Source organism: Anolis carolinensis, unplaced genomic scaffold (genome assembly GCF_035594765.1).
Source record: "Anolis carolinensis isolate JA03-04 unplaced genomic scaffold, rAnoCar3.1.pri scaffold_11, whole genome shotgun sequence".
Lineage (NCBI taxonomy): Eukaryota > Metazoa > Chordata > Lepidosauria > Squamata > Dactyloidae > Anolis > Anolis carolinensis.
The window spans coordinates 17962008-17989645 of NW_026943822.1; the positions used below are offsets into that span (position 1 = coordinate 17962008).

Sequence of the window (27638 nt, forward strand, 5' to 3'; positions counted from 1 at the left end):
TCTTTGACCCACAGCAGGCACCAGAACGAGGCGAAGGTGGTATTTCTATTCCTAGGAGCTTTTAGTGTAACTTTTGGATTTAATAACTTAGCTTCCTTGAAATACAGGTGCTATTACACCTTACAGTAAGGAGAGGGAATTAACACCTTACGAAACAGGCGCAAGGACGGTTTCGAGGGGGGTGTAGGTGTGTGACACGGCTTTATGAACAATTGTGCGATTGCTGTAAATAAATAACTTTTTGGAAGGGGAAGGCCAAAGGGTCCACCGTGGTTTTAAAAACAAAGCAATGCAATTTGAGCCTGGCAAGGTTACGTTGTTTTTCAGCAAAGGTAAGCAGTGCCCTGGCCGGCAACGGTCTAAATAAAGTCCGGCTCTGCTCAGAGACAGGAGGTTGCAGCACTATAGGCTTGTTTTTTAAAAAGCCGCAAGCGTTTGCATATATAAATATATATATATATATATACACACACACATATATAGACACACACACACAAATGGAGAAGCAGGTGCAGCTAAACATATGTGGAGGTCTGACTTGGGAGCTCAGATAAGCTGTGAATTAGGAAGAACAAGGTTCAGGTTTCACCTCTTCCAGGAATGGATTCAAGGAGGGTTGGACTGTTCCCGCAAAACAGTAGGTCCAATGGGTTGCTGTGAGTTTTTCCGGCTGTAATGGCCATGTTCCAGAAGCATTCTCTCCTGACCTTTCGCCCACATCTACGGCAGGCATCCTCAGAGGTTGTGAGGTCTGTTGGAAACGAGGCAAGTGGGGTTTATAATGTCCAGGGTGGGAGAAAGAACTCTTGTCTGCTTGAGGCAGGTGTGATATATGGCTATTTTCCAGAAGCATTCTCTCCTGACGTTTCACCCACATCTATGGCAGGCATCCTCAGAGGTTGTGAGGTCTGTTGGAAACGAGGCAAGTGGGGTTTATATGACTATGAAAGGTCCAGGGTGGGAGAAAGAACTCTTGTCTGTTTGCGGCAAGTGTGGCCAGCTTGATTAGCACTGAATGGCCTTGCAGCTTCAACACCTGGCTGCTTCCTGCCTAGGGGAATCCTATATTGGAGGTGTTAGCTGGCCCTGATTGTTTCCTGTTTAGAGTTCCCGTTTTCTGAATGTTGTTCTTTATTTACTGTCCTGATTTTACAGTTTTTTAAATACAGTAGTCTCACTTATCCAACACTCGCTTATCCAACTTTCTGGAATATCCAACGCATATTTGTAGTCAATGATTTCAATATATCATGATATTTTGGTGCTAAATTCATAAATACAGTAATTACTACGTAGCATTACTGCGTATTGAACTACTTTGTTGTATAACACAATGTTTTGGTGCTTAATTTGTAAAATCATAACCTATTTTGATGTTTAATAGGCTTTTTCTTAATCTCTCCTTATTATCCAACATTCTGCCGGCCCGTTTATGTTGGATAAGTGAAACTCTACTGTACAGGCAGGAAGCTGCCAGGCTTTGAACCTGCAAGGCTATTCAATGCCAATCAAGCTGGCCAATGGCAACATTAATAGTAATAATAATAATAAAGCTATATGTGTATAACCACCTAAGGGTGGTTTCCAACATAGGCAAAACATTTAATTACCAAACAAAAACATACATAAAACCATACTTGCCTCAAACAGACAAGAGTTCTTTCTCCCACCCTGGACATTATTCCACAGATATATAAACCCCACTTGTGAGCTTTCCCAGCTGTATGGCCATGTTCCAGAAGCATTCTCTCCTGACCTAGGTTATTCTGAAGTATAATATTAAAAGTCATTTACCAAATAAGGATGCACTTATGGTATGAATAATAACGATGGGTTCAGCAAATTCCCAAATCCATAACCCTCCAAGTGGGTTATGCTCTCTGATTCACTGTATGCAAACTTTGTTCCAGGCATAAAATTATGTACAATGTTATGTATAAAATTACCTTCAGGCTACGTGTACAAGGTGTGCATGAAACAGGGGGAAAAAAGTATTTTCGTGTTCAGACTTGGGTCTCGTCTCCGAGGTATCTCATTAGGTATGTGTATGCAGACACAGGCAGTCCAAAATCCCAAAACACTTCTGCTCCTATGCATTTCAGATAAGGAATACCCAACTTGTGTTGTACCTTTCTCCAGTATAGAACATTGGATATATATGTTGATATATCTATATGTCTCTACCGTGTTTCCCCGAAAATAAGACAGTGTCTTATATTAATTTTTGCTCCAAAAGATGTGCTAGGTCTTATTTTCAGGGGATGTCTTATTTTTCCATGAAGAAGAAATCACATTTATTGTCGAACTAAAAAATGAACATTCATTATATCCTGGACAGTAGTTGTCATCACAAACCAGCATAACCAGACAAACTGTGAATCTTAAAAATAATTTCTTGTTATTACCATTATTTCCATGTACAACACTCTATGGTACGTACATTTACCGATCCTACATGCTCTGGTGTTCTGTTTGGTGGGCATGCTTCCAAACAAAAGCTTTGCTAGGTCTTACTTTTGGGGGGAGGCCTTATATTTAGCTATTCAGCAAAACTTCTACTAGGTCTTATTTTTTGGGGATGTCTTATTTTCGGGGAAACAGGGTATGTGTGTGGCTGGAGTGTCTACTTACACAGACAAGCTTCCACTTCCACTGGGGTTAACTTGGCATGTCAGTTGTAGTTAATCGTACCTGAGCTTGTGTGTGTACCGTATATACTCGAGTATAAACCGACCCAAATATAAGCTGAGGCACCTAATTTTACCACAAAAAACTGGGAAAACATTGACTCCAGTATAAGCCAAGAGTGGTAAATTTCAGAAATAAAAATAGATACCAATAAAATTACATTAATTGAAGTATCAGTAGGTTAAATGTTTCTGAATATTTACATAAAGCTCAAATTTAAGATAAGACTGTCCAACTCTGATCCAATCATTATTCTCATCTTCTTCAATGTAAATGTGCTTATGTATCCTTTAAATAATAATAGAGTAAAATAATACATGTAATAATAATAATAATAATAAATACAGGAAAATAATACATGTAATAATAGAGTAAAATAATAAATGCAATATTATTATTTATTATTATTAATACATTTATTATTTCACTCTAATCTTATTATTATTGCATTTATTATTTTACTCTATTATTACATGTATTATTTTACTGTATTATTATTATTACATGTATTATTTTACTCTATTATTATTAAAAGGATACATAAGCATTATTATTATTATTATTGCATTTATTATTTTACTCTATTATTGTTGCAACTATTATTTATTTTACTCTATTTTTATTATTATTAATACATTTATTATTTCACTCTAATATTATTGCATTTATTATTTTACTCTATTTATTATTACATGTATTATTTTCCTGTATTATTATTATTATTATTACATGTATTATTTTACTCTATTATTATTAAAAGGATACATAAGCATTATTATTATTATTGCATTTATTATTTTTATTTATTATTGTTGCTACTATTATTTATTTTACTCTATTTTTATTATTATTAATACATTTATTATTTCACTCTAGAGTAAAATAAATGTAATAGCAGCAACAATAATAGAGAAAAATAATAAATGTACCATATATTCTCGAGTATAAGCTGACCCAAATATAAGCCAACCAGGACTCTCACCTGAGTATAAGCCGAGGGGGGCTTTTTCAGTCTTTAAAAAAGGGCTGAAAAACTAGGCTTATTCTCGAGTATATACAGTATATATATGTGTATGTGTGTATATATGTACATGTGTGTATATATGTGTGTGTGCATACACACAATCACACACACACACACACCTATCTAACTACAAACACACAAACCCTTTTCAAGGCCCCAAAAATACTATTGAGAGTCTGTTGTCAAGGGAGACAGGTATTTTTTAGGTTTCAAAAAATCCCATGGAAACCCCGGTCAAGGTAAGAACGCAGCCTCATTTAAAATAAAAATATCCCATTACGTTTATTCACATATTAAAACTGTACCAGCTAAAGAAAATGACATCCAAACACTTCCAAAGACTAAACCTTTTTTACAATACACAATATAGGAGATACCAAAACTAGAACTGTTAAGTATAAGGACAGATACAGCCAAGAAAGCAGTTTGAGAGCCTTTTCTTTAAAAAAATGGAATTTAACAAAATAGATGTTAACCAGCTACCCAGTATTATACAACGATAAATACTTCAAAAATATATTAAGTTATATGGAGTGTCTGGATCTGGCAGGAAATCCACAGAAAGCCCAGCCTCCGATGGACTTCCGAATATACCAATTTATTATCATTATTATTATTATTCTCCTTTTCCAAAAGGGGTTGTTGTTTTTTTCTTTCTCCAACCGTTAAAAGTCACTTCAGTTAAAAGAACTGGTTCTGCAGCCCTGGCTGTTTTGGTATCAACATTTCTCCTTCGTTGTAGTGTAATTTAGATTGAATGTCGTTATATAACAAAAACATGTAAGCTGTGATGCTTCTGTGCGATTTGGACCTCGCAGCTAGATATCGAGCGGCTCAAGGTTTTGGGCCACCGCTTTTAAGCTCTTCCTTCTTGTTAATACTGGCTCACGTTTTTTCACAAGGCAACATCTCCCTCCCCAAACCCCCCAAAAGACACCCCCCGGAGTCACATACACACTAAGAAGAAACCCACACACTGCGTCACTGAGGCACTACTACCGTAACATCTAGCATTAGCATCCAACAATCAACAGTTTCCCAGAACGGACTGCGGCCGAGCCACAGCCCTCACGCACAAGCTCCCGAAGATGTCCACTCTCAGCACTTTTTGTATGAAACGGCATTTGCATTGTTGTTGGTTGTCGTCGTCGTCGTTTGTCCCCGGATGTAAAATGTGCTCGCCCCAAGGCCCGACTGGTTAAAAATATATATGTGTATGTATATAATATGCTTCTGTCTTCGACCGTTCATAGAAATATAGAATGGACTCTTCGCCGGCCTGTTGTCCAGCCACGCCGTCCGTCCAGCTCCGCGGGCGCCGCCTTATCGCACGGCCAGGAGGAAGGCCAAGCCGGCCAAGCCGAAGCCGGCCGCGGCCATGATGGCGTTGCTTATGGTACTGTTCTGGTCGGTCTCGTCGGAGCCACGCCGGTTGAAGAAGTGGTAGAAGCCGTCCTGGAAAAAGAGAGCGCAAGCAAGGCCTCGGTCATTATTTATCATCAGCAATGCTTATAAAGGAAGGAGAAGGAGATAGAAAGGTGACTCGTTTTCTTTTCCTGTCTCCCCAATTACACATCTCCAGCTGCTAAACCAGGGGTCCTCAAACTTTTTAATCCGAGGGCCGGTCCACAATCCTTCAGACTGTTGAGGGGCCGGATTATCATTTGAAAATAAAATACAAACAAATTCCGATGCACACTGCACATGGCTTATTTGTAGTGCAAAAACAACAAGAAGAACAAGAACAATGAAAGAACAATACATTATTTAAAAATAAAAACAATTTTAACCAACATCCCTAAAGTGCATCCAGTATATAGAGGGCATCCCTAACGTGCATCTAGTATATAGAGGGCATCCCTAACGTGCATCTAGTATATAGAGGGCATCCCTAAAGTGTAATATATAATATATAATTAATATTATTATATGGTATTATTGTTAGCATTATATTGTATAAAATGATAATATTCTTATTAATATGATATGTATATACAATATATTATATTATTAAAACTGATATAAAAATATATTATAAATGAGGGCGGGCCTTAGTTTGGGGACCCCGGTGTAGACCCTGGGAGACAGCCCCGAAGCAGCAGCTAGATAGTATTGTTTAAAAATAAGGAAATGAGGCATGGGTTTTGCAAAGGGCGCCTTCTACAGCTGCAGAGGAGTTTGCCAAGAGCCAAAACGCAGGCTCGGTAACCCCATTGTTCTGGGCACATGGCTCCTCCAATGCAGAGCCGCCCGGCAGCTGCTGTGTGGCCAGACCTTTCTCCCGAATAATCAGGGACGGCGGCCGTAATGTGACTCCAGATGGCCGCGTTTGGCAGATGTCTGCGTAAATGAGTTATGCTCTTAATTTCTTCCGGAACTTTGTTCTTTACACTCCGGTTTGGGGACACAATGGGTGCATTTTGATGTCACTTTGCACTGGGTTTTTCTTTTTTCTTGCCAGCAGCTGCTTCAGGGCCATTAGCATTTAGGTGGGCTCCTTGGAGAAAACCGTGCCGACAGAAGGATCAAGATCTGGGCCTTGCACCGTTCAGAGCCATTGCTCAACGACTGCAAAGCCAAATACATAAAATATGGAGGTGCATTAAAAGTTATTTGAACTGACAAGTTCCGCAACAATTGTATCTGTGAAATGATTTAAAAATGTTTATTTATGTTTTATTTTATAGTTGGTTTTATTGTTATATTCTGTATATACTCGAGTATAAGCCTAGTTTTTCAGCCCTTTTTTTAAGACTGAAAAAGCCCCCCTCAGCTTATACTCGGGTGAGGGTCCTGGTTGGCTTATATTTGGGTCAGCTTATACTCGAGAATATATGGTACATTTATTATTTTTCTCTATTATTATTGGTATTACAGTAGAGTCTCACTTATCCAACATAAACGGGCCAGCAGAACGTTGGATAAATGAATATGTTGGATAATAAGGAGAGATTAAGGAAAAGCCTATTAAACATCAAATTAGGTTATGATTTTACAAATTAAGCACCAAAACATCGTGTTATACAACAAATTTGACAGAAAAAGTAGTTCAATACGCAGTAATGCTATGTAGTAATTACTGTATTTACGAATTTAGCACCAAAATATCACGATATACTGAAAACATTGACTACAAAAATGCATTGGATAATCCAGAACGTTGGATAAGCGAGTGTTGGATAAGTGAGACTCTACTGTATTACATTTATTATTTTTCTCTATTATTGTTGCTACTATTACATTTATTTTACTCTATTTTTATTATTACTATTAATACATTTATTATTTCACTCTGATATTATTATATTTATTATGTTACTCTATTATTACTTGTATTATTTTCCTGTATTTATTATTATTATTACGTGTATTATTTTACTCTATTATTATTATAAGGATACATAAGCACATTTACATTGAAGAAGATGTGAATAATGATTTGATCAGAGTTGGACAGTCTTATCTTAAATTTGAGCTTTAAATAATATTCAAAAACATTTAACCTACTGATGCCTCAATTAATGTAATTTTATTGGTATCTATTTTTATTTCTGAAATTTACCACCCTCAGCTTATACTGGAGTCAAGGTTTTCCCAGTGTTTTTGTGGTAAAATTAGGTACCTCAGCATATATTCGGGTCGGCTTATACTCGAGTATATATGGTATATGGTTGATTTGCATTGCTTTTTAAAATGTTGTGAGCTGCTTTGGGTCCCATTTAGGGAGAAAAGCAGGATATAAATAAAGAATTATTATTTATTTTTATTATAGATTGCTTTTTCAATGGCTTCTCTGTGCAGTGTGACATGGGGGTTGTTAGCGTGGTCCAGCATTTCCGTGTTCTATTATTTGAGAACTTGAAATCCATTAGGATGTGGACAATTTCAACAGAAAGGAGGAAACTATGAAAATGAACACAATCTGGCTACCAGTATTAAAAATGACTCTCAAATTTGGACTGTAAATAAATAACACTCTGAAAACAAAGGAATTCCAGATATGAAACAATCAGGGCCAGCTAATCACCTCCCAACAAAGGATTCCCCCAGAAGAAAGCAGCCAGGCTTTGAAATTGCAAGGCTTTTCAATGCTACTCAAGGTGATTAATTGTAACATTCACACTTGCCTCAAACAGACAAGAGTTCTTTCTCCCACCCTGGACCTTCCACGGATACGTAAACCTAACTTGCCATGGGTTGTTGTGCATTTTCCGGGCTGTATGGCCATGTTCCAGAAGCATTCCCTCCTGACGTTTATATCTCACAACCTCTGAAGATGCCTGCCATAGATGTGTGAGAAACATCAGGAGAGAATGCTTCTGGAACATGGCCATACAGCCCGGAAAATGCACAACAACCTAGTAATTCTGGCCATGAAAACCTTCGACAAATCGCTTTGTCAAATCAGGATGCCTGCCATAGATGTGGGCAAAACGTCAGGAGAGAATGCTTCTGGAACATGGCCATACAGCCTGGAAAACTCACAGCAACCCAGGGCTATGATAGATTACAAGGAAGCCATTGGTTTCACGGGTCAGTTACCTATTGCAACTCGCCGAAGGGAAAACAGGAAAAGATAAAATCCTCCTTCTCTTCCTCATCCTCTATCTAGCTTGAAGATTTTAAGCAGCATCAGCATTGGGGAAGACGGCAAAGAAAGGCTGGAGAAGCACAGGCATTTGCTGTCAAGTCACAGCACTTAAAAATGAAATATAAAGCTCAACATAGGAAAATAATGAGACTGTACTGTGTGCCAACTTACAACAGGAAAGGTAAACAGCAGCTGCCGCCTCCAGAATGCTTTATTTTTTGAGATATATCTGCGCTTCTTCACATAGTTAAACGTGTAGAAGTGTAGCTTGTAGGACAAGCACGGGCAAACTTGGGCCCTCCGGGTGTTTTGGACTTCAACTCCCACAATTCCTAACAGCCTACCGGCTGTTAGGAATTGTGGGAGTTGAAGTCCAAAACACCCGGAGGGCCCAAGTTTGCCCGTGCTTGTCTTTAGGGATTTCCCAGAGACCTGAAAGTTATCTCAAGGGTCCTAAACAACTTGACAAAGCCGCAAAAGCTCAATCATACCAAGGCACTCAAGGGGAGAGAAGTATTTCTCACAACCTTTGTTTCCTTAAGAGGCGCAGCCACAGATCCACCCAACATGTGTGCGAGACACATGGGACTCCCAGACACATGACTCACGCAGAACCGCACATGTTGGGCCCTCTAGAGATCATCTGTCAGATCCCCAACATCAAAGCACACCCTCCTCCTGTTACACCTTTCACAGGTTAGAAAATAACCCCATTGTTCCGCAAAACCTCTTATGCTTTCTTTGTGTAGGTTTCAATGAGAAGTGAACTGAGAAAGAGTTTGAAAACTGAGAACTCAATGCAGGTTTTCTGTGTATTCTTCTGCCCTTTAGTGCTGTGGGAAATAGTTGCTTTGAAGTTGATCGTTCACATTCCTGGCTGAGATTTAAACCCGCAGCCACTCAACAATGGCAAGAAATTCTACCCAAAGACATGGGAGGGAGGGAAGGAAAGAGAAAAAACCTCGCAGTCGATGGAAGTAAATGGAAATCTCTCCCGCCTTTGCTTGGATCTGCAAAATAATTCAGGAAAACCATTCTTTTATTACTGCTCACCTCTAGGATCAGGGATAGAAGTTTCTACTTAGAGTGCATTTGCTTATTTTCCTAGGGAATTCATTATTCTCAGCATTACAAATAATAATAATAATAATAATATTTATTATCATTATTATGACTTTGACGTATGGACCCTATTTGTAGCATTTCAACTGCAAAAGGTCACCCTGCTGGGATCTGCACGCATCATCCGAAAATACATCACACAGTCCTAGACACTTGGGAAGTGTTCGACTTGTGATTATTATTATTATTATTATTTTATTATGACACAGCAAACAAGATAGATATGCTGGATTTCATATCACAAAATCACAAGTGGAACACTTCCCAAGTGGCAAAACCCAGTGCAGGTGGTCCCGGTGGTGATGGGCACTCTGGGTGCCGTGCCAAAAGATCTCAGCCAGCATTTGGAAACAATAGACATTGACAAAATTACGATCTGTCAACTGCAAAAGGCCACCCTACTGGGATCTGCACGCATCATCCGAAAATACATCACACAGTCCTAGACACTTGGGAAGTGTTCGACTTGTGATTTTGTGATAGGAAATCCAGCATGTCTATCTTGTTTGCTGTGTCATAATAATAATAATAATAATAATAATAATAATAATGCAAAAGTCCAAAATGCAGACTCTGCAAGGAAACCGACGAAACCATTGATCATATCCTCAGCTGCTGTAAGAAAATTGCACAGACAGACTACAAACAGAGGCACAACTATGTGGCCCAAATGATTCATTGGAACTTATGCCTCAAGTACCACCTGCCAGCAGCAAAGAACTGGTGGGATCACAAACCTGCAAAAGTCTTGGAAAATGAACACGCAAAGATACTGTGGGACTTCCGAATCCAGACTGACAAAGTTCTGGAACACAACACACCAGACATCACAGTTGTGGAAAAGAAAAAGGTTTGGATCATTGATGTCGCCATCCCAGGTGACAGTCGCATTGACGAAAAACAACAGGAAAAACTCAGCTGCTGTCAGGACCTCGAGACTGAACTTCAAAGACTCTGGCAGAAACCAGTGCAGGTGGTCCCAGTGGTGCTCGGCACAATGGGTGCCGTGCCAAAAGATCTCAGCCAGCATTTGGAAACAATAGACATTGACAAAATTACGATCTGTCAACTGCAAAAGGCCACCCTACTGGGATCTGCACGCATCATCCGAAAATACATCACACAGTCCTAGACACTTGGGAAGTGTTCTACTTGTGATTTTGTGATATGAAATCCAGCATATCTATCTTGTTTGCTGTGTCATAATAAAATAATAATAATAATCTACTGATACCTCAATTAATGTACTTTTATTGGTATCTATTTTTATTTCTGAAATGTACCACCCTCGGTTTATACTGGAGTCAATGTTCTAGTAGCATCCGGCCCAAAAACCTCACAACAACTTCGCAATTCTGGCCACGAAAGCCTTTGACAACACAATAATAAGGATGATGATAAGTGTGTTATCGAAGGCTGTCATGGCCGGAATCACTGGGTTTCTGTGAGTATTCCAGGCTGTATGGGCATGTTCCAGAAGCATTCTCTCCTGACGTTTCGCCCACATCTATGGCAGGCATCCTCAGAGGTAGTGAGGTCTGTTGGAAAACAAGGCAAGTGGAAGAAGAAAGAGAAATATGATGATTATAATGATGGTGGTGATGATGATAATGGGATACTTGTTGCTCACAGCTAGCCAGTATTTTTTTTTCATTTTCAAAAAAACTGGAATTCTTACATAGTTTTCTATTGAGAAAGCAGAGGTTAATGCTGAACTTCTCGGGTTATAAATGCGGGCTGGACAGGTTCCAAATGCACAAGAATGTGAAATATTTCGCTCTTGCTCCGATTATGCCCACGACAAAACAAAGGCTTTTGTTGGCAGAGAACTCACTCTCCCTTTTTTATTTTTCTTTCCTCTCTCTCTCTCTCTCTCTCTCTCAACCCAGGTAGATGGACAGGATGCAAAAAAAAGCCTGTAAAAGTCCCAGTGACAACAAACGAATTGAATTAAACACAGAGTGCCTTATCACTCGAGTAAGAGCTGTATGTGACTCAACTTTGTACTTTGTTCAGCCTCAACTGACTCAGATTTTTGTGATGGAATTGATGTCCAAAGGACTTTCCAGTTGCCACTTGAATACAAACTTGTTTGGACCAGTTCTGCTGAAATTTGGCATCATTTGTACAGGAGGAAGCTGTCTATCACAACCTCCAGTTGTTCTTGTCTTCATTGAATATATATATATATAGATAGATACTGTATATATACATACACACCATATACACACACACACACACACACACACACACATATAGACACCGTGTGTGTGTGTGTGTGTGTATGTATATATATACACCATACACCATATATATATATACACACACACTATATATGTTTGTGTGTGTGTGTGTGTGTGTATACCACATATATATAGACACACACACACATATACACCATATATGTTTTTGTGTATATATATAAACACCGTATATACATATACACATATACACACACACATACATACACACATACTATATATATATATATACATATACACACACACACACACACAAACATACATATTCATATATACATATACACACAGACACATACACGTATTTATGTATAAATTGCGGGGGGGAATTGTGAGTTTTTAAATGTTATTTATTATATTTATTGTATTTTTCCCAGATTCACACACTAATATTCAATTGTTATTTTAGTTTTTGTATTTGTTTTGTTTTAAATGTAGACTGTTATGGTTGTTAGCTGAATGGAGTTCCTATGGGGAGAAAGGCAGGAAATAAATAAAGGTGATTATGATAATAATAATAATAATAATAATAATAATAATAATAATAATAATCTACCATTTTAGCCATAAAATCAACCACTCAAAAACTTGGATCTTCATTGAATATATATATATATATATATATATATATATATATATATATATATATATACACATACATATAGATAGATAGAAACTGTATATACACACACACACACACACACATATACATATAGACACCGTGTGTGTGTGTGTATATATATATATACACACACCATATTATATATACCATATATATACACACACACCATGTATATGTGTGTGTGTGTCTATATATAGATACCGTGTGTATGTATGTATGTGTATATATATATATATATATACACACACACACACACACACACACACTATATATACACACAAACATACATATACATATATACATATATACACAGACACATACACACATTTATGTATAAATTGTGGGGGGGAATTGTGAGTTTTAAAATGTTAATTGTATTTATTGTATTTTTCCCAGACCCACACACTAATATTCAATTGTTATTTTAGTTTTTGTATTTGTTTTGTTTTAAATGTAGACTGTTATGGTTGTTAGCTGAATGGAATTCCTATGGGGAGAAAGGCAGGAAATAAATAAAGGTGATTATGATGATAATAATAATAATAGTCATCTACCGTTTTTAGCCATAAAATCAACCACTCAAAAACTTGGATCAATTGATCCGTAAAAATCACATCAAAACTGTGACCCCTACATTCACAATTTATACACAAATATATATGGTACTTTGACTTATGGACCCTATTTGTAGCATTTCAGCCTTTGGCACATTTCTACATACACAAGCAAGAAGATTAAGGGGTGTGTGTTAACAAAAAGGCCTTATTTGGAAACATAAAATTTTGAAGCTCCTATTGGCATGGTCATTGGGTACAAACTACTAACTACACCAAGTCCTTGTTTCTCTTTAGAGACACTCTCTAAGGCCCCATCTACACTACTATATCATCCAGTTTATCTGCTTTGAAGTGGTTTATATGGCAGTGTGGACCCAGACTATGTTGGATGTCGAATGTATGGTCCATCAGATGTCATTGGATAACAGATCCCATCTTCTCCCAAGGCTGATGGGACCTCTGATCCAAACTCATCTCTGCAAGATAAGACATTCTCAACCAATGTCCGTCTTGCAGACATTGGTTCTCAACCTTTGGTCCTCAAGATGCTATCAAGGTCCTATCAAGAAGCCAACGGTAAGGAAGTCTACGAACCAACACCCAAAACATACGGAAGGACATACGGTTTGAAGCCACTACTTTAAATCATACAGATGGGAAAAGAAACTGCACAAAGCATAGAAACTCCAATAAGGATCCTATAGATTGATCTAGAGCAATGATGGGCAAGCTTTTGTGCTTGGTGTGTCAAAATTCACCAAAAAACCTAGCATGACTTGGGTGGTGTGTCACTTCGAGAGAAAAAAACCCATAATTTCGCAATATGTATAGTTTAAATAACAAAAAATGTATAATTGTAATATATAACTGTATTTAATAAATCAAAAACTATTTATTACCCTCATTTCCATGTACAACGATCTATGGTACCTCTTGCAGTTTCCACACTGATTTCTCTCTATTCTAGTTTCAATGTAGTCATGAATAATGAATAATATAATAGTAATAATATGATAATATACTATAATAATAATAGAATAATAATAAAAAAATTTATATATATATATATATATATATATATATATATATATATATATATATATATATGAATGAATGAGTGATGGCATCAGGGCAGCGGACAAAACAACAAAACTACAGGCCCCCCAACCTCGAAATTTGACAACACAACCCATCATTCACGGTTCTAGGTTGATACAACAAAAAGAAAAGAAAAATAAAGTCCTAATTACAGGGAGAGTAATAATAGTTTTTATCCAATTGCTGCCAGTTTGAAGGCTAAGCTCCGCCCACTTGGTCTCCTAGCAACCTACTCAGCCCAGGGGACAGGCACAATTAGGCCTCACTTAGGCCTCTTCCACAGATTATCAGATTTTAACTGGATTATATGGCAGTGTAGACTCAAGGCCCTTCCACACAGCTATATAACCCATTTAGAATCTTATATTATCTGCTTTGAACTGGATTATCTTGACTTCACACTGCCATATAATCCACTTCAGTGTGCATACTAAACATAAAGACTACCATACAACAGACATTCAATACCACCACTACCTCAACAATTTCTCACCAACACCACCAGACAACACCACAGCAACACGTGGCTGGGCACAGCTAGTGTGTGTGTGTGTGTGTGTATGTATGTATATATGTATGTATATATATATATAGTGCATAATTCCCATAGAGTAAACAACAAAACCACTGGACCAAATCACACCAAATTTGGCCACAAAAGACATAGTCGTCCAATCTATCTGCAGGTGGCAACTTGTCAGCAAAAATGGCTAGGCGTGTCAGTGCTGACACGCGTGTCATAGGTTGGCCATCACTGATCTAGAGCGTCTGCTGGATACTGGGACACGTTTATTCCTGAAGTAGAGCTTGAGATTTCTGCAAAAGTTCGTCCACCTAAGTCAAGGCTTATATCCACTCTTGCTTCCTATACCTGTAACCTTGGCACAGATGCTTCTCAACATTCACCCTAAGCTTGTTTTTCGTGGCTGGCGTTATTTACAGTACACACAAAAGCACACCATATTTAACAATAATGACAAGGGACTTTGTGCAAACACCGTTGCTTTGGGGCAACGCTTCCTACACTGACAGTCCAACCCTGTGCATGTCGATGTGGAAGCAAGTCCCACTGGATTGAGCCAGATTTACTCCCCGTTTGAGACTCAGATCTGGATATTGTCAAAGCCAGAAAATAACTCTTGCTTCCAAGCGTGCCCCAATTGAGCACCAAATTTGAGAAAACTACAATTCAGTCATCCAAAAATGCATAAGGATGATTTTACCAGATCCAGTTTATTGTGCTACATCTAGCTCTACCTTTGATGGCCTCCAAACCTTCCAATGGTCCAGGATGGGGTTTATGTCCAGAAATTATTATGGACAGAGGAATGATTCGGGACTTGCACCATCTATTCCAGTGGTTCTCAACCTGGGGTCCCCAGATGTTTTGGCCTAGAAATCCCAGCCAGTTTACCAGCTGTTAGGATTTCTGGGAGTTGAAGGATACCAACATCTGAGGAACCCAGGTTGAGAACCACTGAACTATTCCCTTATCAAGGTTGTTGTAGGATTTGTCGAAGGTTTTCATGGGTTGTTGTGCATTTTCCAGGCTGTATGGCCATGTTCCAGAAGCATTCTCTCCTGACGTTTCGCCCACATCTATGGCAGGCATCCTCAGAGGTTGTGAGGTATTCCCTTATCTCCATTCACTCTGGGGACCTTCTAGATGCCCTCATGGCTCCTAAGCAAGACATTCTTCATCTCATCTCCTCACCCGACATCACTTCCTTGCATTAACTACTGCCACCAAACACACTGAATCTGAACCCAAGCTTTAGAGTATGTAATGTTCTCAAGTGTATAACACAAAAATAATTGTATTAAACATAAATCAAAAACACAACATTGCAAATTATGTATATAATACATGTCTATCCTAGACCTAATTTAAGCACACATATCTCATTCACATCCCAGCTAACCCTGATTCCAACTCTTCTCTACCTCTGAAGTTGAATAAAGCCAAAATGGCCCATGTTCTGGATATCAGAGCTTGCTATTTCATTTCAGTGATCAATAAAATCAAGTCATTCATCAACATCTAAGGAGTCACCTATTATTATTATTATTATTATTATTATTATTATTATTATTATTATTATTATTAACTTCATTTCTATCCTGCTCATCTCACCCTGCAGGGGACTCACAGCATACAACATACATTTAGGCAAAAATTCAATGCCTCAATATACAAAGCAAATAAAACATAACATAAAATCAATAGAAACAAGCAACATTTAGTATAAGGTACTCTCCGCCTCAAATTGTAAGGAGAGGTGGACAATAAATTATTATTATTACTACTACTACTACGACTAGGGGCCCCCAGTGGCACAGCATGTTAATGTTCTGAGCTGCTGAACTTGCAGACTGAAAGGTCGCAGGTTTGAATCCGGGGAGCGGAGAGAGCACCCATTGTTAGCCCCAGCTTCTGCCAACCTAGCAGTTCAAAAATATGCAAATGTGGGTAGATCAATAGGTACTGCTCTGGCGGGAAGGTAAGGCGCCCCATGCAGTCATGCCGGCCACATGACCTTGGAGGTGTCTATGGACAACGCCAGCTCTTCAGCTTAGAAATGGAGAGTCAGACACAACTGGACTTAGGGGAAAACCTTTACTACTACTATTACTACTACTCTTTACAGACGTTGTCGGACTGAACTTTCCAACCCCACCAAGATGTAAATAAAAACATATTTGGATATCTGCTATCTACTGTGATCAGCATCTCTCTCTTTCAAGTCGTCTTAGAAGCCTATGGATATGAAACACTTGACTTCCCAAGATGTTTGGTGGTAAAATTCCCTTAATTCCCCATTGCTGGCCATGTTGGTTAGGGATGACACTAGTTGGAAATTCAAAACACCTATTCTGAGGCCCATCTACACTAGCATACAATCCAGATTATCTGCTCTGAATTGGATTATATGGCAGTGCAGAGTCAGCCTTACTATAGCTAAGCAGAATGACCTCTGTTCTCCTTTTGTCTTGAACATCACTGAGGCCAAAGGATCTTTCTGGCTAAGTGTCACAATGACACATCAAACCTGCAATCATTAAATATATAATATATGCATGACTTGGGCAAGAGAATGGCATTCTTTACTTGTGCTTCACAAGACCAGCCTTCATTCACCAACCTAGTATTTACTGCAAACTTTAAATTTCAGTTCCCACACATTCAACGGTCAATGTTGAACTATGACGAATGCATGGGAACTGAAATTTAAAGTTTGCAGCAGCGCAATGGGCTAAACCCTTGTGCCAGCAGGACTTCTGACTGATAGGTCGGCAATTCGAATACGGAGAGAGGTGAGCTCCCTCTGTCAGCTCCAGCTCCCCATGCGGGGGCATGAGAAAAGCCTCCCACAGGATGGTCAAACATCCAGGCATCCCATGGGCAACATCCTTGCAGACAGCCAATTCTCTCACACCAACTTGTAGTTTCTCAAGTCTCTTCTGACACAAAAAAACACCAGTTAACAGTAGTAGTTATTATTATTATTATTACTACTATTTGAATTCCACTTCATTTCTTTAAAAAAAGAGATGTGAAGTGGTACTGAATAAAAACAATACAATATAATGTAAAACCAAAGGTAAAGGTTTTCCCCTGACATGAAGTCCAGTCATGTCCGACTCTGGGGGCTGGTGCTCATCTCCATTTCTATTATGCTATACTACTAATATAATATATTGTATATACATATATTGATAATAATATTATAATGTAATACAATATAATAATAATACACTATTATAATTTTATATTATATGTAATATTACAATTACAACATTACAATATAGTAATGTATAATGCTTATTTTGTGCTATGCTAATATTATAATATATTGCATGTACACATAACTTGTAAGCCACCCTGAGTCCCCTTCGGGGTGAGAAGGGTGGGATATACCATACATACTCGAGTATAAGCCTACCCGAATATAAGCCAAGGCACCGAATTTTACCACAAAAAACTGGGAAAACATTGACTCCAGTATAAGCCGAGAGTGGGAAATATCAAAAATAAAAATAGATACCAATAAAATTACATTAATTGAGGCATCAGTAGGTTAAATGTTTTGAATATTTACATAAAGCTCAAATTTAAGATAAGACTGTCCAACTCTGATCAAATCATTATTCTCATCTTTTTCAATGTCAATGCTTATGTATCCTTTTAATAATAATAGAGTAAAATAATACATGTAATAATAATAATATCAGAGTGAAATAATAAATGTATTATTATTAATAATAATAGAGTAAAATAAATGTAATAGTAGCAACAATAATAAAGAAAGATAATAAATGTAATAATACCAATAATAATAGTACCATAAATGTACCATATATTCTCAAGTATAAGCTGACCCAAATATAAGCCAACCAGGACCTTCACCCGAGTATAAGCCGAGGGGGGCTTTTTCAGTCTTAAAAAAAGGGCTGAAAAACTAGGCTTATACTCGAGTATATACAATAAATGTTGCAAATAAGACAAAGAGCCAGGGTTGTCCATAGACACCTCCAAGACCATATGGCCATAGGCGTGACTGCATGGAGAGCTGTTACCTTACCACTGGAGCGGTACCTATTGATCTACTCACAATTACATGTTTTAAAACTGCTAGGTTGCCAGAAGCTGGGGCTAACAGCGGGTGCTCTCCCCACTCCCCGGATTTAAACCACTGACCTTTCGGTCAGCAAGTTCAGCAGCTCTGCGGTTTTACCCGCTGCATCACCAGGGTAGTAATTATTATTATTATTATTATTATTATTATTATTATTATTACTATTACTACAGTAGAGTCTCACTTATCCAAGCCTCGCTTATCCAAGCCTCTGGGTTATCCAAGCCATTTTTGTAGTCAATGTTTTCAATATATTGTGATATTTTGGTGCTAAATTTGTAAATACAGTAATTACAACATAACATTACTGTGTATTGAACTACTTTTTCTGTCAAATTTGTTGTCTAACATGATGTTTTGGTGCTTAATTTGTAAAATCATAACCTAATTTGATGTTGAATAGGCTTTTCCTTGATCCCTCCTTATTATCCAAGATATTTGCTTATCCAAGCTTCTGCCGGCCCGTTTAGCTTGGATTAGTGAGACTCTACTGTATTTATATTTCATTTTATCTCTCTAAAAAAGAGACTTGAAGTGGTGCCGATTAAACCAATGCAATGTAATTTAAAACCTAACAACATACAAAGTTGGGAGTTGTAGTCCAGGAAAGCTGGGATATATAGTTTAGGTTGGAGAAGGCAACAGGGCAGACATTTCTGAGTCCTTCCAAGTATTTTGGCTTCAGCTGTTTCAACTCTACAATATGGCTGGGTTTGAACTGCTGATCTGAATTAGCCCTGTGCCTCCAACTGAGAGCAGCGTAAACCCAGGACAGCTGCACTGCACCTGTTTCTATGCCAGGATTCACACTGACCCAGAGTTTTCTCTCTGGCCTCCCTTCAAGTTCCACAAGGACTCCCAGCAAGAAGCAACGCAAAAGAGACCCTTCGCCTGACGTCTATCTATCGCAATCCACATTTGCATCTGCAGTGCAGGCAGGCGAGATCACTGCAAGCGGTGCACGGTCACATCTGTCCGAATGAGGCAGCTTCCCAGCATCAAGTCTTTCCCAAATAAAGAAGGGAAACCCACTGCAAGCTGCATCATTAAGCCAAATAAATGGTCCAGAGCCAGGAGCACAAGAAGTCGCACCATATAAACAATGGGATGAGAGCAAAAGAAAATCCAGAAGTTCTGGGAAGAAGTTAGGAAGAAATCCTCCAGGTCAATATTAAAATGAAACCAGAATACTTCCTCCTATCACTGACATCAAACTAGACAAAAACCAAGATAAATTGTTCTTTTATCTAAGCACAGCCAATCATCATAGCCAAAAAATGGAGACAAAGATAAATACCAGACATTTATGTATGGACTACTAAAGTACAGTAGAGTATCACTTATCCAACATAAACGGGCCGGCAGAATGTTGGATAACTGAATATGTTGGACAATAAGGAGAGATTAAGGAAAAGCCTATTAAACATCAAATTAGGTTATGATTTTACAAATTAAGCACCAAAACATCATGTTATATAACAAATTTGACAGAAAAGTAGTTCAATATACAGTAATGTTATGTTGTAATTACTGTATTTACAAATTTAGCACCAAAATATCACGATATATTGAAAACATCAACTACACAAATGCGTTGGATAATCCAGAACCTTGGATAAGCGAGTGTTGGATAAGTGAGACTCTACTGTATTTACGAATTTAGCACCAAAACATCACAATGCATTGAAAACATTGACTACAAAAATGCGTTGGATAATCCAGAATGTTGGATAAGTGAGACTCTATTTTAATATAATATAATATTAATTATATATTAAATGTAATATTACTAATAATATTACCATATAATAATATAGTACAATATAGTAATTTAATGCTTATATTGTGTTATGCGAATAATATATTGTATGTACATTTGATTTGAAAGCCGCTCTGTGTCCCCTCCGGGGTGAGAAGAGCGGGATATAAATGTAGCAAATAAATAAAGGCTTGGATAAGTGAGACTCTATTGTAATATAATACAGTAGAATCTCACTAATCCAAGCCTCGCTTATCCAAGCCTCTGGATAATCCAAGCCATTTTTGTAGTCACTGTTTTCAATATATTGTGCTATTTTGGTGCTAAATTCGTAAATACAGTAATTACAACATAACATTACTGTGTATTGAACTACTTTTTCTGTCAAATTTGTTGTATAACATGATGTTTTGGTGCTTAATTTGTAAAATCATAACCTAATTTGATGTTTAATAGGCTTCTCCTTAATCTCTCCTTATTATCCAAGATATTCGCTTATCCAAGCTTCTGCCAGCCCGTTTAGCTTGGATAAGTGAGACTCTACTGTATTAATTATATATTATATATTACATGTAATATTACTAATAATATTACCATATAATGATATAGTACAATATAGTAATTTATTGCTTATATTGTGCTATGCGAATAATATATTGTATGTACATTTGATTTGTAAGCCGCTCTGAGTCCCCTCCGGAGTGAGAAGAGCGGGATATAAATGTAGCAAGTAAATAAAGGCTTGGATAAGTGAGACTCTATTGTAATATAATATAATATTAATTATATATTAAATGTAATATTACTAATAATATTACCAGATAATGATATAGTACAATATAGTAATTTAATGCTTATATTGTGCTATGCAAATAATATATTGTATGTACATTTGATTTGTAAGCCGCTCTGAGTCCCCTCCGGGGTGAGAAGAGCGGGATATAAATGTAGCAAGTAAATACAGGCTTGGATAAGTGAGACTCTATTGTAATATAATATAATAATATTAATTATATATTATATATTAAATGTAATCTATATATAAAAAAGAGTGATGGTATCATGGCAGCGGACAAAACAACAAAAGTAAACACCCCACAACCTCGAAAATTGACAGCACAACACCTCATCCGTGCCTCTAGGTTGATACAACAAAAAGAAAAGAAAAAATAAAGTCCTAATTAGAGGGAGAGGAATAATTGTTTTTATCCAACTGTTGCCAGTTAGAAGGCTAAGCTCCACTCACTTGGTCTCCTAGCAACCCACTCAGCCCAGGGGACCCTTTACCTTAACTACCACCAATTCCTCAATACTTTATTTCCCATATCACCATACTTCGCCACAGCAACGCGTGGCCGGGCACAGCTAGTATTAGTAATAATATCACCATATAATGATATAGTGCAATATAGTAATTTAATGCTTATATTGTGCTATGCGAATAATATATTGTATGTACATTTGATTTGTAAGCCGCTCTGAGTCCCCTCCAGAGTGAGAAGAGCGGGATATAAATGTAGCAAATAAATAAATAAAAATATATATATTCGGGTCGGCTTATACTCGAGTATATACAGTGTGTGTGTGTGTGTGTGTGTATGTGTGTGTGTATATATATATATATATATATATATATAGAGAGAGAGAGAGAGAGAGAGAGAGAGAGAGAGAGAGAGAGAGAGAGGCAGGTTTTGCGACTATTATTGCAATTAAAATTGGAGAAATCTATCAGCCAAGGGGATATTGGAGGCTCAAAGGGTCTTTGTAGGTCCCCGGCTTCCCAAGGATTTCAATAAACAACCCATTCATTATTATTAAGGTCGGGACAGATGCGGAACTATCGATCCGAGGGCAAGGACGTCTCAACTCGATGAACTGCCGGACACATGAGATCAATTGCTGCCACATCCCAGTATAAGCTGCACAAGCCCAGTCCTAGAGCAAAGAGAGAAGATGCCCTAAACTGGGAATAAAGAAGCATATAATATGGAATTGAAGAAGGGGGAGAGAAAAAGAGACAGAGGGAGGGAGGGAAGGGGCCCTGACTCCAATCAAAGCGCTTTCTAAGGCAACTTCTCACGGGTTTTGCTTCCCTTATATGGCAAAAAAAATTATCCCGGCTTCCCTGATGGAAGGAGCAGCCCTCCCTCCGCCTTCCTGCTTCTCCCTGCGGCCTGTATGGCTGCGGATTGGGGCGGGGGGGGGGGGGGGCAAGGCAACACCCGGCCATATTTCCAGAGGAAGGATTATTATTGGGGGGCAGAGCATTAGAGCAAAGGGACAGACGGACAAACGGATGAGGGGCAGATTCACTCCCCCTTCTCTTTCTCCCCCCTTTTGTACCAAGGTCATTTGCAGCCAGGTCTGGAAAAAGAGGAGGAAAGGGTTCAAGGGATTCAGACTGGTTTCCGCTCAGAATAAATGGGGGGAAGAGGACAGGAAGGATGACCGTTCCAAAAGGAAAAGGGTCTACATTCCTGTCTCATGAACTCCATGCATAGATAGATAGATACATAATGTATGTATAAGTATGTGTATTGTGTGTGTATATATACCCTGTTTCCCCAAAAATAAGACATCCCCGAAAAGTAAGACCTAGTAGAAGTTTTGCTGAATTGCTAAATATAAGGCCTCCCCCAAAAATAAGACCTAGCAAAGTTTTTATTTGGAACCATGCCCAGTGCCTGCTGAACAGAACACCAGAGCATGCAGGATTGGTAAATGTACATACCAGTTGTACATGGAAATAATGGTAGTAACAAGAAATTCTTGATAGGATTCACAGTTTGTCTGGTTATGCTGGTTTGTGATGACAACTACTGTACAGTATATAATAAATGGTCATTTTTTGTTCAACAATAAATGTGAATTCTTCTTCATGGAAAAATAAGACATCCCCTGAAAATAAGACCTAGCACATCTTTGGGAGCAAAAATTAATATAAGACACTGTCTTATTTTCGGGGAAACACGGTATATAGTAGAGTCTCACTTATCCAACATTCTGCATTATCCAATGCATTTTTGTAGTCAATGTTTTCCATACATCATGATATTTTGGTGATAAATTCGTAAATACAGTAATTACTACAAAGCATTATGTTGGATAAGTGAAACTCTACTGTATATGTATACACATACACACACATATATATTATATACATATACATATATATGTGTATTTGTGATATGGTGTGTGTGCTATATACACATATATACATAAATATACATACTGTATATATATATATACTGGGTGTCCCAGACATGTATGCATACTTAACCCCTCCATCTCTATACAGTGTGTGTGTATTATATACATACACACATACAGACATACATAAATATAGATATACATATATACATTGGGTGTCCCAGATATGTATGCATCCCTAACCCACCCTCCCACCCTCTATATACACACATATATAGACATACATAAATAAAGGTTTACCTTTACCTATAAATATTGGGTGTCCCAGACATGTATGCATCCCTAACCCTCCCCCTCCTCTCTCTCTCTCTCTATATATATATTTATTCACTACATTTATATCCTGCTCTTCTCACCCCAGAGGGGACTCAGAGCGGCTTACAAATCAAATGTACATATTAGTAATATTACATTTAATATATAATACATAATGAATATTATATTATTAATATAATATTGTATTACATTACAATATTATCAATATTATAAGTATATACAATATATTATATATTTATAAATTATTGTATATATTATATATATATATATGTATGTATATAGTGTGTATGTATGAATGTATATGTGTACATACACACATATATGTATAGTGAATGTATGTGCATATATAGTGTGTGTGTGTACATACAGTGTGTACACACACATACACACTCTACGATTCTATATACAATATACAGTAGAGTCTCACTTATCCAAGCTAAACGGGCCGGCAGAAGCTTGGATAAGCGAATATCTTGGATAATAAGGAGGGATTAAGGAAAAGCCTATTAAACATCAAATTAGGTTATGATTTTACAAGTTAAGCACCAAAACATCATGTTTTACAACAAATTTGACAGGAAAAAGTAGTTCAATACGCAGTAATGTTATGTTGTAATTACTGTATTTACGAATTTAGCACCAAAATATCACGATATTTTGAAAACATTGGCTACAAAAATGGCTTGGATTATCCAGAGGCTTGGATAAGCGAGGCTTGGATTAGTGAGACTCTACTGTATATATAGTATATGTGTATACATATATATGGTTAAGTATGCATACATTTCTGGGACACTCAGTATATATGAGTGTCCCAGAAATGTATGCATACTTAACCATATATATGTATACACACATTGGAAGATATAGTGTGTGTGCATTTGATGTGGGTGCTCTATATACACACACATACAGAAATATACATATATATATTGGGTGTCCCAGACATGTATGCATACTTAACCATATATGTATATACACACACATATATATCTAAATGGTGTGTATGTGTGTATTTGTATGTATATATATATATATACACACACACACACACACACACACACACACACACACAGAGTGTCCCAGACATGTATGCATCCCTAACCCCCATCTATCTATATACGGTGTGTGTATTATATACACATACACATATAGACATACATAAATATACAGGCATATATATGTATGTATGTGTATATGTGTGTGTGTATATATACATATATATATATACACATATACACACACCAGGTGTCCCACACATATATGCATCCATCAATTACAATACAAAAGAGCAAAAAAGGGGGAGAAAAGAAGGGGGGAGAATCTAGTAACATATTTGTGTGGCATGCATATATAAACATATATGGATATATTCTATGTATGTGTATATATACATATGTCTCTTAGTCAACCAACTCAAGCAACTGGAACTCTCAAAGCCACTGACAGAATTATTTTTGTTGAAAAAAATAAGATTTTAATTAAATAAAATCAATTTTAGAGTAAATGTAAATTTTAGTTTGTTGGGATGTTTTTGTTTTTAATGGCCACATTTCAATATTAATATGAATTCAACACAAGGTTGATGGTATTGTATAGCATGGAGTCTAGTATTAGGTCTGTTTTTATAGTAACTCTCAAGCAACCAGAAACTACATTCATCTGGCATCTATCAATCCCCAGGGCTGCCATGGGTTAACAGAACCTCCGTGTGTATATAATATCCACAGATTTATATACAGTATATATAAATATGTGTATTGCATATGATTCTATATTGCATGTTTGTGTGCGTATATAGATATATAAACACATTATTTATATATATACACATGCACACATACATATAAACACATATATTATAATGATACAGGGGGTGCTGTGGTTTTTAGCTTTATGTTTTTAGGGTTTTTAACAGAATTTTTAAATACCTTTTCTATTTAATTCTGTTTTAATGTCTGTATATTTGTAGATTTTTAAACTGGACTGAAAGGCTTTTAATGTAAGCTGCTTCAAGTCTCTTTGAAGAGAAAAGCAGGGTATAAACAAACATATTAATTATAGATTATATAGACACATATTCTCATTCTCTCTCTCTCTATATATATATATACATACACATATACATAGATAGAAAAATGTGTTATATACACACACATATATATGTATACACAGACACACAAATATATGCATATAAATAATATGAGCATATTATATATAATACACACATACATAATGTACACATAAGTGTATAATATATGCACACACATAAATAGATATTATGTATAATATATATATACACAAATACAAAATGTATATGCATGAACATATAATACACACATATGTATATGTAGATAATTTATGAGTGCATCATATATATATATATATATACACATATATACACATAGGTAATATGAGTAGGTAAAGGTTTCTCCCTGACGTTTAGTCCAGTCATGTCTGACTCTGGGGGTTGGTGATCATCTCCATTTCTAAGCCGAAGAGCCAGCATTGTCCGTAGACACCTCCAAGGTCATGTGGCCAGCATGACTGCATGGGGCGCCGGAGCAGTACCTATTGATCTACTCACATTGGCATGTTTTCTAAGCTGGAGCTAACAGCGGGAGCTCACTCCGCTCCTGGGATTTGAACCTGGGACCTTTCGGTCTGCAAGTTCAGCAGCTCAACACTTTAACACACTGTGCCACCAGAGGCCCATATATATATGTGTATGTAATATATATAACATAATATATATTACACATATATACACATATATATATCATATATGTGTATATGTGTAATATATATAATATGAGTATATTATATATATTACACATATATGATATATATTTATAGAATGTATCTACATGTATATTGCATATACACACATACGTATAATATACACACAGGGGATATGTATATATAGATTGGGGTGTTATGAGTGTTCCGGGCTGTCTGGCTGTGCCCCAGAAGCACTCTCTCCTGACGTTTCGCCCACATCTCTGGCAGGCATCCTCAGAGGTTGTGAGGCTTCCCCCCTTTTCCCCTCACATTCAGAGTTCCGCGGGCGGGAGGAAGAGCCAAGGCGGGCGATACCAACTGGGCCGGGGGGGGGGGGGGTGCGGGACTGTAATGCGGGCGCCCCCTGCTGGACTCACCCATCCGCCGTGCTCCTCCATCCAGGCGCGCTTCTCCACGGCCAGGTAGGCGGACAGCGCCTCAGAGAGGGCCTCCCGGGCGGCCTGGGCCTGGGCCGGGCCCTGCTCGCCGCGCTCCACCAGCGCCGCCGCCACGTTCCCGGCGAAGACCACCAGCGCCACCACGCGCCCCCAGTTCAGCCCGCCCGCCGCCGCCGCCGCCTCGCCTTCCTCGGGCAGCTCCATCTGCGCCGCCACGCGCCACACCAGCCCCGCCGCCGCCTCCGCTTCCTCGCCGCCCGCCTCCTGCAGCGCCCCGCTCGCCGCGCTCCGGAAGAAGGACCGCTCCCGCCGCTCCAGCTCGTCCGCCACCCGGCGCAGCGTCTCCGCCGCCCGGCTCGGAGGCCGCCCCGCGACGCCCAGGCGGTGCGCCAAGTAGTCGCCCACCAGCCGCGCCGTCTCCTCGCTCAGGGACGCCGCCATGGTCGCTCCGGAGGCAGAAGGGGGAAGGCGGCGGAAGGCGAGGAGAGCGAGAGCAAAGGCCCCGAGCCGGCCGATGCCGCTGACTAAGAAGACGGCGCCGCCCCCGCCCCTCATGCACACGTGGACGCGCCGGCGCCGGCTCTGGCCACGCCCCCGATGCAGCCCCGCCCCCCGCT

The 27638-nt window shown here is 38.2% G+C and overlaps 1 protein-coding gene across 1 annotated transcript; it reads right to left on the reverse strand.

Annotated features, from left to right (window-relative positions):
* Positions 1–3968: 3968 nt before the first annotated feature.
* Positions 3969–27605, reverse strand: bcl2l10 (BCL2 like 10). Its single transcript, XM_062963463.1, has 2 exons — positions 27001–27605; positions 3969–5167 (listed from the first exon to the last, which is right to left on the reverse strand). Exons 1-2 carry the CDS (start codon positions 27574–27576, stop codon positions 5036–5038), a joined length of 708 nt encoding a protein of 235 aa, XP_062819533.1. The 5' UTR covers positions 27577–27605; the 3' UTR covers positions 3969–5035.
* Positions 27606–27638: the final 33 nt, after the last annotated feature.